General features: G+C 42.0%; 1 protein-coding gene across 1 annotated transcript in view; it reads left to right on the forward strand.

Annotated features, from left to right (window-relative positions):
* Positions 1–14,969, forward strand: part of LOC101705049 (adhesion G protein-coupled receptor E3) — a 110,181-nt gene that overhangs the window by 86,593 nt on the left and 8,619 nt on the right. The window contains 4 exon segments of the mRNA XM_013068385.3: positions 3,771–3,955; positions 6,487–6,654; positions 12,282–12,479; positions 13,847–14,082. Of these exon segments, the coding sequence (XP_012923839.1) occupies positions 3,771–3,955; positions 6,487–6,654; positions 12,282–12,479; positions 13,847–14,082 (787 nt within the window).

Consider the following 14,969-nt stretch of genomic DNA (forward strand, 5'->3'; position numbering starts at 1 on the left):
TGTTGTTATTTTTGGTTGGTTGGTCGGTTGGTTGGTTGGTTTTTCTGAGACAGGGTCTCACTATGTAGTTCAGACTGGCCTTGAGCTCACTATGTAGCCCAAGCTGGAGTCAAACTCCCAGCGATCCTCCTGCCTCAGCCTCCCATGTGCCACCTCACCCAGCTTGGCTGTTGTTATTACTAACTGTTCTAGGGCTATCAGACTTTCTGATTTTCAAGAGAACTCCAAAATTGGGTTGTGTGTACAAAAACTTCCAAAACTTAAATTTGGCAAGAATATTTCCCTATATTTGTTCTATAGTTATAACTGTTACTGTGCAATACATGGGATCTGCCTTAAACCATTCAGACTACTACAACAGAAAACCTGGGGCTGAGTAATTTATAAAAAATGGAAATTTATTCCTCATAGTTTTGGAGACTAAGAAGTCCAAAATCAAGGTACTGACATATGATGAGGGACTTCTTGCTGTATTATCCCACATCAGGAGGAGAAAAGGCAAGAAAAACAATCTTAGTCACACGTGGATGATGTGCAGCTGTAATCCCAGCTACTCTGGAAGCTGAAACAGGAGGATCAGAAATTCATGGCTTGGGCTGGGGATTTAGCTCAGCGGTTTCGCTGCCTGGCTGCGCAAGCAAAGCACAAGGACCCAAGTTCGATCCCCGGTACCAAAAAAAAAGAAATTCATGGCCAGACTGGGCAACTTAGCCAGGGAAGAGAATGACAAGAAGGTGCCAGGGTCTCACCATCCCCTCAAGTTCATGCCCCCAGTGATCTCATTTCTTTCCAGTAGATGCCATCACCTAAAGGTCTCCCCACCTCCCGATAGTGCTACAGGCTTGAGACCAAGATTCAACACGTGGGTCCTTGGAAGATGTTTAATATGCAAACTACAGTACATACCATACTAATTGTGCTAATTAGAAAAACAAGCTACTCAGGCCTAGTGTTAAAAGTCTTCATTAAGACAATGGCTACCCCAGCATGGCTGAACAGATGTATACAAGAATATAATATCTTGCTGGCATGGTGGCACATATCTGTGATCCCACTTGGGAGGCTGAAGAAGGTGGATTGCAAGTTCAAGTCCAGCTTGGGCAACTTAGTAAGATTATCTTGAAAATAAAATTTTAAATAGCTGGGGATGTAGCTCAGTGATAGAGTATGTGTCTAACATATCCAAGGCCCTGAGTATAATTCCCAGCACTACAAAAAATAGAACACACTATGCTCATAGCAGCACTATTCACATTAGCCAAAAACGTAGAAACAGCCCAGTGTCCATCAGGGGCTGAAAAGATAAATAGAATGTGGTCTATACATGCAATAGAATATTATGCTGCCATAAAAGGAACAAGGCACCAATCCATGCTACAATACAGATAAACCTTGTAAACAATATACTGAGTGAAAGAAGTCAGACACAAAAGGCCACATAGTACATGATTCCATTTAGCTTCTCCTGATTTTCCAAATTCTTCTCTTCCTCCAAGTTTTACCTTGTTCAATTAAAAACAAACACAAAATTTGCCTTAGAATGTAGGAAGAGAATAGACACTGTAAAAACCTTTTATTATATTATATATTAGAAACTACTTTTGTGATGAAAACATTTGAAATTTACAATTAATTTTTAAATTATTAATATGTTAATTATATAATGCATCATGCCATGCAGTAAATCACAAAGTGTCTAAAATATAATTTAGCCAGAGATTTAGCTCAGCAGCACAGTGCCTGCCTGGCAAGTGCAAGGTCCTGAGTTAGGTCCTCAGTCCCCAATATAAAAAAAATATTTTTTTAAATTTTTTGTTTAGCATGATTTGTCATTTTTCATCTTTGTTTGACATACACTGTATTCTATGTATTAAGGGGGTTCAGTGTGATTTTTCCATATATGCATACAACTTGCATTGATCAAATCCAACCCCCCTTTACATACACACACACATACACACACACACACACCCTCTTCCCAACCTCTAATAATTATTCTACATTCAGGTCAGGTGTTTTGAGCTTCCACCTGTGAGAAAGAACATGTCTTTCTGTGTCTGACTTATTTCACTTAACATCATGTCTTCCTGTTCCATCCCTGTTGCTGCAAATACATGATCTCATTAGGTTTTTTGGGTTTTGTTTTGGTTTGGTTTGGTTTGGTTTTGGTACTGGGGATCGAACTTAGGACCTTGCACTTGTGAGGCAGGCGCCGGAATCACTGAGCTAAATCCCTGGCCCTGGGTTTTATTTTTTTAGACATGGTCTCACTATGTAGTCCTGGCTGGCCTTGAACTCACAGCAATCCTCCTGCCTCAGCCTCCAGAGTGCTGGGGTTACAGGTGTGCACCACCACATCTGGCTATGATCTCATTTTTTGTACCTGAGAGGATTCCATTATCTACATACACCACATTTCCTTTATGTGTTCATCTCTTGATGGGCACCTAGGCTGATTCCATATCTTAAGTACGGTGAATACATTTTTAAGACATACTGCATGTACTGCACACAGTACTAATAAAAAATTTTAAAAAGATTTTTTTTAAAAAAAGATATTTTAAACCAATGTGTTAAATCAGACTAAGTACCAAGAGGTCTCTGCAAATAAAGGGCTGGGCTGTGTAGATGCAGCCCAACGGTGAAGGATCAGTTCTGGGACAAATTCCCTACGCCACCAGCAGCATGGCCATTTAAGAATTAAGAAAAAGTCCACCAACCCTAATGGGCTGGGTGTTTTATAATAACATTTTAGGAAGAAGGAACATAAATCATTAACACTGACCCTATGTTGGCTACCAGTACATGAAAGTTTTGGTAGATAAGAAGCAGGCAAAGTCCTGGGATAGGAGGTTCATCTATAAAGAGATGTTTTTGCTGCTTCTTTGCTAGTTGATTCCAAAGCACAGTGTAATGCAGCCTTTATGTGTGATCTTCAGTATACACAAAAGGAATGTCCTTTTTCTTTGTTGATTTGCCTTGAAGCTGTGAATTCAAATGAATTTCTCTTATCTCTTTCCTCTGGCCTGTAACTTAATTTAGAACACCTCTGAACTCTTTTATTAGCAAATGAACCATTCATCCTATGCCTGGCACAGTGCCAGGTGCTGTGGTTTCCATATTAAGTGTTTTGTGGAGTCCTGTAAGAAGTTTAGTTTGCCAGGTATGGTAATCCCAGATAGTCAGGAGGCTGAGGCAGGAGGATGGCAGATTTAAGGCCAGCCTGAACAACTTAGTGAGAACCTGTTTCAAGAAATAAAAAGGGCTGGAGATGTAGCTCACTGTGAAGGCCCTAGGTTTAATCCCCAGGGCCACAACAGAAGAAGAAAATGGAGGAAGAGGAGAAGTTGTTTAGTGTCTGTTGGGAAAATAGGACTCAATTACATAAAAGTATTGGTGGATAGTTAAATTCTCTTCCTCATGGCACATATTCAAAGGAACACTCACCATCACTGCCTAGGGAGTTGAATGAGATTTCTTTGTGATCCTGGAGCTGGGTTTGAGCTGGGGCCTGAAGATGAATTGGAGTTAGCCAGGAAGCAGATCAGAGAAGAGTGAACTTTCCAGGCAGTCCCTGCACACAGGTGTGGTGAGGATGACATAAAGCAAGTGCTGCCTGATGAATAGTGGGGGATAGAAGATGGGAGGAATCACTACTTTTTCTCCAGAAGCCCAGAACCTCATGCAGCCTAGACAAGCACTCTGCCACTGAGCAACACCCACAGCCCTTTGCCCAACAATTGTAAATCTTCCATTTGCTGTTTCCTCAGGCCCCCATGTAATTGCCTTTATTGTCGATTCTTCTCTTGGAAACATCTTAAATGCCACTTTTTTTGAAGAGATGGATGAGAAAGATCCCATGCACCTAAATTCTCAGGTAGTCAGTGGTGCAATTGGACCCAAAGGGAACACATCTTTTTCCTGGCCTGTGACTCTGACTTTCCAGCACTTGCAGGTGGGTCAAGGATGTAATCTGAGCTTGTCACTTCCTGAAAGTCAACCACTGTGTGTAGAGTCTCAGCCAGCTGTTCTAGCTTTATCCACCATGGTAGCCAGAAGCACCTGTGGATATGCAGCATTTGAAATGTAGCAGGTCTGAATTGAGATTTCAAAACTTTGCACCATCTTCCCTCCATATCCATGGAGAATGTTTCCAGGACACCTTGCGGATGCCAAATCCAAAGATGCTCAAGACTCTTATATCAAATGGTGCACTATTTGCTTAGAACCTATGCACATCTTCCTATAGACTTTAAATCATCTCTAGATGATTTATAATACCTGATACAATGTAAATGCTATGGAAATGGTTGTTATACAGTATTGCCTAGGAAATAATAACAAGAAAAAACTCTGTACATGTTTAGTACAGATGCAATTTTTTCTGAATGCTTTTTGTCTGAGGTTGCTTGAATCCAGGGTAGCTGGATTCAGTCCCCAGTATCACAAAAATAAAAATAACAAGAATTAAGGCATGAGAGAGGGGAAATGTAGTTTTCTTTATCTGATACATAAAATCGAGGGGTAGAATTTTCATTGTATAACATAAAAGGAAGAGGAACATAGCAAGAAATAGACTATCAAAGGAGGTGGAGTTTGAAAGAAAATGACATGTGAGCCTCAGATTCTATTTTTGTTTGGCCCTCACTATTGAGGGCAAGATCTGAAGCCAGTGAAATCTCATAAAATTCTGGCTCTTCAAGAACCTTGGCTTCATTCTACATTATGGAGAGTCCCAATAGAGCTGTGGCTCTTGGCAGCAGTCCCAATGGCCACTTAAACTATGGATGAACCTCTGTCTTAATCACATTCTCATTGCTGGGATACAATACATGACACTCACAGCTTAAAGAAGAAGTTTGTTTTGGTTCACAGTTTAGGCCACAGTTGGCCTGGTCCCAGGCAGAAAGGGCATGGAAGAATGGTCTGGATGGAGGAAAGCTGCTCACGCATGGCATCCAGGGAGCAGAGAGCTAAGGGAGGAGCTGGGAGAAAATATACCTTTCTAGGCCACATACCCCCAGTGACCCACTCTTCTGATTAGACTCCACCCCCTAACAGCACATTCAGCTATGTGAATATAGTGGTAAGTGTTACACCCAGTGAGAGAGACCCAACCAGAGACCGATACTAAATCCACACAGGAGTTTATTACCAGCCAGGACCCAAGCTGAGCATCAGACTCGAGCTTCGACTGAGGGGAGATTAACATATTTTATACACCTTTGAGTTCAGCAGTTTCTAGGCCTCCCTATGGGATAGAACTAGTAAAGCAAGCAAAAGGTACAGAAGCGGAACGTCCTGCTGTTACAACATTTGTAAAACAATAGTTGATTAATTGTTGTTTCTAAGAGACTCTAAGGGGAGGAGGTTTCTAAGCTTCCTCCTTTTGAGTTCATCTAAAGGGCAGGCAGGTGAGTCATTCAGCAGCAATATGGAGTCTGTCTTGCTAACTAGGGTCCTTCAGTAAGTATAGTGCCCCCGTGATTCTTCCACATACATAAGAATTAGGGGAGGGGAGGGGAGGGGAGGGGAGGGGAGGGGAGGGGAGGGCCCATGTACAAAAAAAAAAAGAATTAGGAGAGGGTGCTTTTCCAATCCAAATGCAAACAACATATGAATTACGCTAAGTGAAATAAGCCGGGCACAAGTGCCACATGATCTCACTCATATATAAAGCAGGAAAAAGCTGATCTCATAGAAGTCCATAGTAGAATAATGATCATCAGAAATTAGGTGGGGAGGTTAGGGACAGAGACAGGATGGCAAAGGGTACAGAGTTTCTAGTACACAGCATCTCCACAGTATGCATCTGTTATATAATCTGTTATATAATTAACACAATGCATTCTGTGTTTCAAAATTATTAGAAGTGAGGATTTTGAAGTATTCACGACAAAAACACATATGACAATGTTTTAGATAATTGATAGGCTAATTGCCCTGATTTTGTATATCTCAGGAAAGCACAGTGTGGGCAAGGGATGTAGCTCAGTGGTAGAGTATTTGCTGAACATGTGCATGGCCCTGGGTTCCATCCCCAGCATCACAAAAATGAAAAACGGCGGGGGGGGGGGGCCGAGGGGAGGGGAGGAGGAGAGGGGAGAAAAGAGAAGAGAAGAGAAAAACATAATAACACACACCTGTAATCTCAGCACTCTAGGAAGCTGAGGCAGGATGATCACAAGTTTGAGACAACCCTGGGCAACTTAACAAGTCCCTGTCTCAAGATAAAAACCAGTAAAAAGGGTTGGGGATGTAGCTCAGTGCAAAGACCCTGGGTTCAATTTCCAGTACCACAAAAAAGCACAGTACACTCCATAAATATGTACAATTATAATGTATCAATTAAAATTTTCAAAAAAATTTAAATAGTACTCACCTGAGTGCCTCCTAACCCATGCGTCTACATGTGGGCACGCTGGCATGGACCAACATGGAGAACTGTCCCTCTTATGGAGGAAAACAGTGATCTCCTCTTTTCAGACGATTCCCAGCAGCAAAAAGACAATCTGTGTCTACTGGAAGATCACAGAGGACAGTGGCTACTGGTCCATGGATGGCTGCTTCCTGATACAAGTGAACCAAAGTCACACCGTGTGCTGTTCCACTCATCTGTCCAGTTTCGCAGTCCTCATGACCTTCACCAGCCAGGTAAAGGATAAACACTTGATTCCTCCACCCCAAAAGTGCTGTTTTTGGGAGATTGGTCCAGAACATACCCCCTCCTCAGATACCAAAATCTAAGGGTGCTCAAGTCCCTTATATAAAATGATATAATACTTGTATATATTCTATGCATATCCTCCTTCACACTTTAAAATCAACTCTAAGTGACTTATAATGCTGTTCAGTAAAGACCCAATTTTTCTTAATATTTTTGATCCAAGATTGGTTGATGCCCCAAATTCAGGACCTATGTGGTGCAGAGAGGGCTGACCATACTTCCTGAGTCCCTAAAGGTGGTGAGAAACATATTTTGCAAGAGACCTATATGCATATCAATTGATGCATAGATAAGGAAAATGTGGTCTTTATACACAATGAAGTACTACTCTGCTATAAAGAAGGATAAATTTGAGTCATTTGTAGGAAAATTGGTGTACCTTGAGACCATAATGTAAGTGCAATAAATTAGACACAGAAGGATAAATACTGCATAGTTTCTTTTATATGAAAAACCCAAAGTATAAATAAATAAGAGCAAAATAAGAGGTATATGATAGGAAACAGGGTGATAGACTTTGTGGAGATGGAAGAGGATCTGGAGATGGTGGGAATGGATAGGAAGGAATAAGAGGGGTAAGTAAAAGGGATTGAGGTGTGTGATATGTACCTGTACCAGCACCCTAGGATGAGTGTAATTATGTACTACAAACTTGTCCTAATTTTTTAAAAAAGAAACCGAGAAAGAACAAAGGACTGAAATCATTTCACAGGTCTACTTTTGACAGAGTAGTCAAAGGAGGCCTCTATAAGAAGTAAATATTAAAAATGGTTAGGAACCACTTTGATTCTTAGGAATTTTGGAAGAGTGTGGGGGTGGGAAAAGGGTGATTGGATTTGATCAGCGCATGCTGTATCCATGTGTGGAAATATCACACTGAACTCCATTAATGCATATTAATATTAAATCACAGTAATAAGATAATTACATATTCAAGTTGTGATCTGAATGTTATAAATCAGTAGCTTTACCTCCTGGAGAAACCTAAAAAAACATAATGCTCAGTAAAGAAACCAGATGCAGGGCCATGATTTAGCTCAGTGGCACTGCACCTGCCTCACAAGCGCAAGGTCCTGAGTTCGATCCCTGGTACCAAAAAAAAAAAAAAAAAAGAAAGAAACCAGATGCAGAAAGACCACACCATATGTGAGTCCATGGACAGAAAATGTCCAAAATCAGCAAATCCACAGAGACAAAGGAAGGGGCTGGAAGATGGAGATTAGTTTCTTAATGGATATGGAGTTTTATTTTGGGGTGATGAAAATAAATCTAGCTTTAGAAGTTGATAGAGGGGATGGTTGTATGTCATGATGTACTAAATGTCATCGAATTTACCTCAATTTTTAAGTCAGTAAAAACCAGGCACTATAATTCCAGCTACTCAAGAGGCTGAGGCAAGAGATTGCAAGTTTGAGGTCAGGGAAGAGGATCTCAAGAAGAGATATCCATATGTCTAAGCACTGAGGAGAACAAGCTTAGTGTGGCCCCAAAGGCAGCGTAGCCAGAGCAGAGTCGAATGAAGGAAAGGAGGAGATGAGCATGGAGAGATGAGAGTGGAGCGGGCACAGCCTTGTTGGATTTCATTCTGATCCCCATGGGAAGCAGCGGAGGTTTTTCACTTGGAGTGCTTTCCCAATTTTCTATGTCCTTAGAAAATTCCTTTGGCTTCTAGGTCAAGGATGGATGGTGGCCTAGCAAATGTGAACTCACAGAGAAATGGTGATGGCTGGAACTTGAATGGCATTGGCAGAGGTGGACATGTATCCTAGAGATGGGGTCAGAGAACTTACTGACAGTGTAGGGTAGGTAGGTGATGACATACAAGATGTTCTGAATGTCTCCTTTCCAAAATGAATGGAGGTGGCACCTCCAGAACAATACTTGATGGAGATCTCTGACGTCTGCTCTTACACAGGGCATTGAAGAAGATAAAATGGGATTAAACACATAACACTGCTTTGTCATTACAGTAATAAAATTCACCTATGAGTTGGGCATAGCCTTAGATCATTTGTTTTCATTGCTGTAGAGTATTCTCTTGTACAACTTACAGTAGTTCCCCTTACCCACAGAAGATATTCTAAGACCCCAAGTAGATTCCTAAAATCTCATATATACTGTGTTTATTCCTGTACATGTATTCATACATGTTCATGTCTTCTACTTATAAATGTAATGACTTTGCCATCCTAACTGATTTCACATACCTAGTTCATCTCAAATTAATATTGAAGACAGTAGCCTCATTACTGGCACTGAGAGCACCAGATTGTAAACTGCTTAGTATGTGGGGACACTGTGCAGTGGGAAGGGGATGACAGGCCAGGGTTACTCAGGGACAGTCATATGGCTTATGATTCAAAGTGATTCCAGTCAGGTCAGGCTAGGGCTCTACAGGAGTTTCACAGTGGTTTTTGTTTGTGTGTGTGTGGTTGGTTTATTTCACTGAACATCGTGTCCTGTAAATTCACCATGTTGTAGCATGTATCAGAATTTTCTTCCTCTGTAAGTTTCAATAATATTCCATTACCTGTTGATACTACATTTTGTCTATCCATTCATCCATTGATGGACTCTTGAGTTGCTTCCACTTTTTGGCTACTAGGGATAATGTTGCTATGAAGGGGTATGTAAATATCTCTTTGAGAATTTGTTTTGAGGCAGTTTTGTTTCATGTTATTTTGAGGTACTGGCAGTTGAATCCAGGACCTTCACATTGAGCGACACTCACGGGTCCTTTTTGATTTATTTTATTTTGACACAGAGTCTCACGAAGTGGCTAAGTGGCCCAGGCTGATCTCGAACTTGGGATCCCAGAGTGCTGGGATGACAGGCTTGTGCCACCACACCTGGCTTCAATTCTTTTTGTATATACCCAGAAATGGAATTTTTGTGTCATATAAGAACACTCTTAGACAGAACATTCTAAGGATTCACAGCTCATCTCCCAGAAGCTGATGAAGAACCAGTCCAGAAATAGGTTGTTCTTGGTAATGTGCGAGGTTGAGCAACTCAGACCTACTGAGTTAATGCATCCTGCACCCATTCCAGAAGACAAACAACTAGGCTAAGTATTGCTATACTTCTTCTCAAGCAGCTGCCCCACGAAGCCCACCAGCAACAGTAAGAACTGTCCCTGGTCTACATCCTTGCCAAAATATTGTAATGTTGTGAGTCTCATAGGTGTGTTGTTGGATCTCACTGTGTTTTTATTTTGTATCTCCTTTTCTTGGCCATATATATTATCTGCTGTGAAAGACTAAAACAGTGCAGCATAAACTGGGCAGCATGGTACAGTATATGCCTGTAAGTCCATATACTTGGAGGGCTGAGTCAGGAGGATCTCAGGTTTGAGCTCAGCCTGGGCAACTTAGCAAGACCTGGTCTCAAAATGAAAAATAAAAATGGCCAAGGATGTAGGTCATGTGTGAAGGGCCTGGATTCAATCCCCAGTATTGAAGAAAAAGGAAGGGAGGAAAAGAGGGAGGGAGGGAAAGAGAAAAGGATGGAAGGAAGGAAAATAAAAGACAACACCGGCTATTCCATTATATGCATTTTATTTTTATTAGTGCATGTTTGTAATATGTAATGAATATATTTGTGGTGAGAAGTTGGTACATGTACATATCACATCTTTTTACTTCTCCTTCCTCTCCCTTCCCTCCCCTTCCCTCCTTTTCCTTCCATCTCTAGATCCCTTTCCCAATTGCAAAAGTTCTACTTCTCTGGTTCCTACTGTCTATCTTGTATTTTGGTCTATAAATCATAATTTGAGGCCAGGCGTGGTGGTAATTTCATAATCCCAGCACTCAGGAGGCTGATGCAGGAAGACTGCCAAGAGTTTGAGGCCAGTCCCAGCTACATAACGAGTTCAAGCCCACCTTAAACTACAATGTGAGATCCTATCTCAAAAAAAATTATAATTTGGGTTTTTCATATGAAAGAAGCCAGACAAAGTTTGTGTCTGATTTCTTTCACTAAATATTAAAAAACACAACTAAGAGTAGCCTCAGAAGTTGTATACACAGATGGTCATACCTAAGTAATAACTGAACATCTTTAAGAGAGTAGATTTTAAGGGTTCTCAGCACACAAAAAAGTGGTATGTGAGGTCATGTATATGATAATAAAGTTGGGGGTGATGGTGCACACTTGTAATCCCAGCATTCAGGAGGCTGATGCAGAGGAATCTCCGTGTAGCCAGGACTACATAGTGAGTTAAAGGCCAGTGAAACCCTATCAAAAAATTTAAAAAGGAAGAGGAGGAGGAGGAGGAAGAAGAGGTTAAGGGGAGGAGGGAGAGCAGGAAGAGAAATAAGAAGAGGAAGAAGAGGAAAAGAAAGACAACATTACCTGCCATGGAAGCCCTCATAAAAAAATTAAGACCCAAAGACCAGATAAACCCATCATAAACTGAAAATAACATAAGCCAAAGATGCATCAAAATACACCTACCCTACTAGATATCCTAGCTTAGCAACACCGCACACAGTAGGGTATAGATTATTTCCTCTCCTGACTGTGGGGCTGTGTGGGAGCTGCACTCACTGCTGCTGCTTTTCATCATAAGAGTGTTGTATCACATGTAACAAGATTCAAAGTACAGTTTCTACTGAATGCACAGCACTTCGGCACCAACCTAAAGTTCAGAAATCATGACTTGAGCCATCATAGGTCAGACCGCCTACACCCTGAGTTGGACAAAGAATAATTATAAATGTGACAGAGCAAAAGGGCTCGGGCTCAGGCAGTGAATTAGGTGAAGTGGTTAGGAAGAATTTAACAAGGTTTGCACAGAATTTTCTCTGCTTTGACTTCTCTCATGCTAAAAATGTTATGTTCTTGCACCCTGGTACAGGGAGGGCATCTTCCAGATGGAAATTTTCTCTCCTCCTTTTCAGGAAGAAAAAGGGAAGGTCAGAGGGCCATCTTGCAGCTGTTTTGATTTGGGTTTGGATTTGGGTTTATTGGTTTGGTTTATGCAACACTGGGAATTGAACCCAGAGCCTTGCACTACTCTCCCCCGGCATTCCTTATTCCTTTCTTTCCTTTTTTTTTTTTTTCTTTTGTACTGGGGATTGAACCCAGGGCTATACCTTTTTTTTTTTTTTAACTTTGAGGTGGAGTCTCACTAAGTTGCCCTGGCTGGCCTTGAACTTGTGTTCCTCCTGTCTCAGGCTCCCAGAGTGCTGGGATTACAACCACGGACCATCAAGTTTAGGGGACATGTTGTTTTTGAGGGTTTTTTGAATGCTTATGACTCAAAAAAAACAAAACCTTGTGCTAAAGTGCCACATTTCAGAGTGACGCCTTCTGTCTCCCTTCATACACATGTGCTCCAATGCATCCAGTTGTCTATATTAAATATGTGCCACTCTGTACATTCATTATATCTCAATACAGCTGCAAACAGAAAAGATTGTCTGACTGTCTGGTAGACACTTCCCACATTTCTATCATCGGGCTTCATGTGTTTGGGACTCCCTGGTACAGGGGAACCAGAAGCTCAGATCAGGAAAGCATGATTATAAATTCATCTTTTTCTGGGCCTCAGGAGGAGGATCCAATGCTGAGCATCATCACCTACATGGGGTTGGGCTTCTCTCTGCTGTGCCTCTTGCTGGCAGTCCTCACCTTCCTCCTGTGCAAAGCCATCCAGAACACCAGCAGCTCCATCCACCTGCAGCTCTCGCTCTGCCTCTTCCTGGCTCACCTCCTCTTTCTCACAGCCATCGACCAAACCGAACCCAAGGTACTGATGGTGTCCCAAGGACCCTGCCCTGCTCCAGGGGATGCTGGGCTGTGGAGCCACACGGCTGTCAGTTCATTCATAAACTTGCCTTGGGTTTGTAGGGGAGACAAACATAATTTTCCCTCTATCCTTCTGAGATCTTAGCTGAGACTCCAGTAACAAATGAGAAATTAACCAGAAAATCAAACCAAAGTTTATTAATGTAGATATTTCATACACATGTGGGAGATGCCCAAGGAGTCTTCTCAAATTGCTGCTGAGAGCTCTGGTTCAGATAGCATTTTCAGCAGTGACAATAAAGTTTCAGAGAAGTAATAATACAAAAGAAAAGAACTTTGAGTCTTTAGGGCAGCAGATTACGGGAATGCAAATATATGGGAAGTGAATGACAGATAAAGGCTGCTCAGTAAGTCTTATACATTCCTTTGGTGTGTCTTCAGGGAACTGGGGTGCAGCTCAGTGGCCGAGCCCTTGCTTGGCATGCATGAGGGCCTAGGTTTCATCCCCAGCTCTACAGGCAGACAGGCAGGTGGGCAGATAAGAATATGAAAGGAGGGAGAGGAGGGAAATGAGGGAAGAAGAAGGAAGAAAGGAAAGAGGGGAAGAAGGAAGGGAAAAGGAGGTACGGACAGAGGAGCGGAAGGTGGGACAGAGGGAAAATAAAAACATATAATACATTATTATTAACTATAGTCACCTTGGTCAAGGATACAAATTTTTGTTTTCTCTTAATTTTCTTTTACTTTTAGCACCCTTAGGAAAGAAAAGGAGGAAAGAAGAAAAGAGAAAGAGAATGGGAAGGAGAGGGGAGGAGAATAAAAGGAAAAGAAAAGAAACATGCATTTAATAATAGTCACCTTGGTCAAAGGATACAAATTTTCAGTTAGACAAAAATCTATTATACAAAATGGTAACCACAGCTAAGAACAATATAAAGTATTACTGAAAATTGCTAAGGGAATACATTTTAAGTGTTATCACCACAAAAAATGTATGAATGTGTAAATTCTGTGCAGTACAAATAGAAAGTAGAATGGTACTTACCAGAGGCTGAGGGTAGGAAGAGAGGAGGAGGTCAGGCCATATGGAGACATGTGTCGGGCAAAGCGTGTAAAGTTCCAGTTAGATAGCAGGAATACATTCTGGTCACTTACTGGAAAGTGGCATGTTTGGGATGCCATGTTCTGCCTACCTTCTTCCTGTCTCAGGGCAGGTTGTAAGGGTTGGTGTGCAGGTGACCAGTGCCAACCTTGACCATCAATCACCTTTACTTACTCTTCATGCTCTTGATAGAATGTCAGGTGACCTGCCAGCGTAAAAGACAGGTCCTGGACCAACCTCCACCTTGAAATCCCTTTCTCTCCCAGGTGCTATGCGCCATCATCGCTGGCACCTTGCACTACCTCTACCTGGCCACCTTCATCTGGATGCTGCTGGAGGGGCTGCACCTCTTCCTCACTGCACGCAACCTCACAGTGGTCAATTACTCCAATATAAATAAATTCATGAAGTGGTTCGTGTTCCCTGTAGGCTATGGCATTCCTGCTGTCATTGTGGCCATTTCTGCAGCATGCAGGCCTCACCTGTATGGATTGCCTGATCAGTGAGCTTGACTCTCACCCTGTGCCATGGACAGTTTTCTAAGAAGGCTTTGTGGGGGCAGTGTGTTATGATTTCTGCCTATAATGTCCCCAAAAAGGTGGGGGTTTGGGAATGTGATTGGACCATGGGGACACCATACTCATCAGTGGCTTAATCTAGTGGTGAGTCCATGGCTGTATGTGCTCTTAGGAGGCAGGGCCTGGTCCAAAGAAGTGGTCACTGAGGGTGTGACCTGGAAGGGTCCATCTCCCTCCCTGGCTCCTTCTTTCTCTCTCTGCTTCCTGACCACCATGCTGAGAGCAGCTCCTCTCCACCCAAGCCTTTCCACCACTCCCTTCCTGCCTGGAGCCAGCCAACTATGGGCTGAATTATCTAAAACCCTGAGCTAAAATAAACCTCTACTGGGCTGAGGATTTAGCTCAGTGGCACCGTGCCTGCCTTGCAAGCGCAAGGTCCTGCGTTCAATCCCCGGTACAAGAAAATAAAAATTTTTTAAATAAATAAATCTCTCCTCCTTTAAGCTGTGGGTGTCAGATGTGAGTGTCCACCAAAGAGAAACTAAGACACAGTATGAATGATGATGACTGAAATATAAGTATCCAATAAACATTCTCCATTATAATGGCTTTAATCCATTTTCCAGGAAGACAGGTTAAGATGATGGTTTTGAAGGTTCAGAAGGTTTTGGAAGGACAAAGTTTTGCAGCTAACTGTCAATTTATCCCTCTCATGATTTGGGGCCTCCAGTCCTTAAGACTCAGTCCCTCACTAGTGAAATGAGGACAATGATATTGCCCCAGTTCTGTAAATTCAACAGGACTATGCTCACAAAATGTTTAATGTAACACTAACATGTAATCATGAACAAACAAAGCTGTGATTGTCATC

The sequence above is a fragment of the Heterocephalus glaber genome, unplaced genomic scaffold, assembly GCF_053883595.1.
Source record: "Heterocephalus glaber isolate CG9 unplaced genomic scaffold, H.glaber_assembly_v1.0 deba00001760, whole genome shotgun sequence".
NCBI lineage: Eukaryota > Metazoa > Chordata > Mammalia > Rodentia > Bathyergidae > Heterocephalus > Heterocephalus glaber.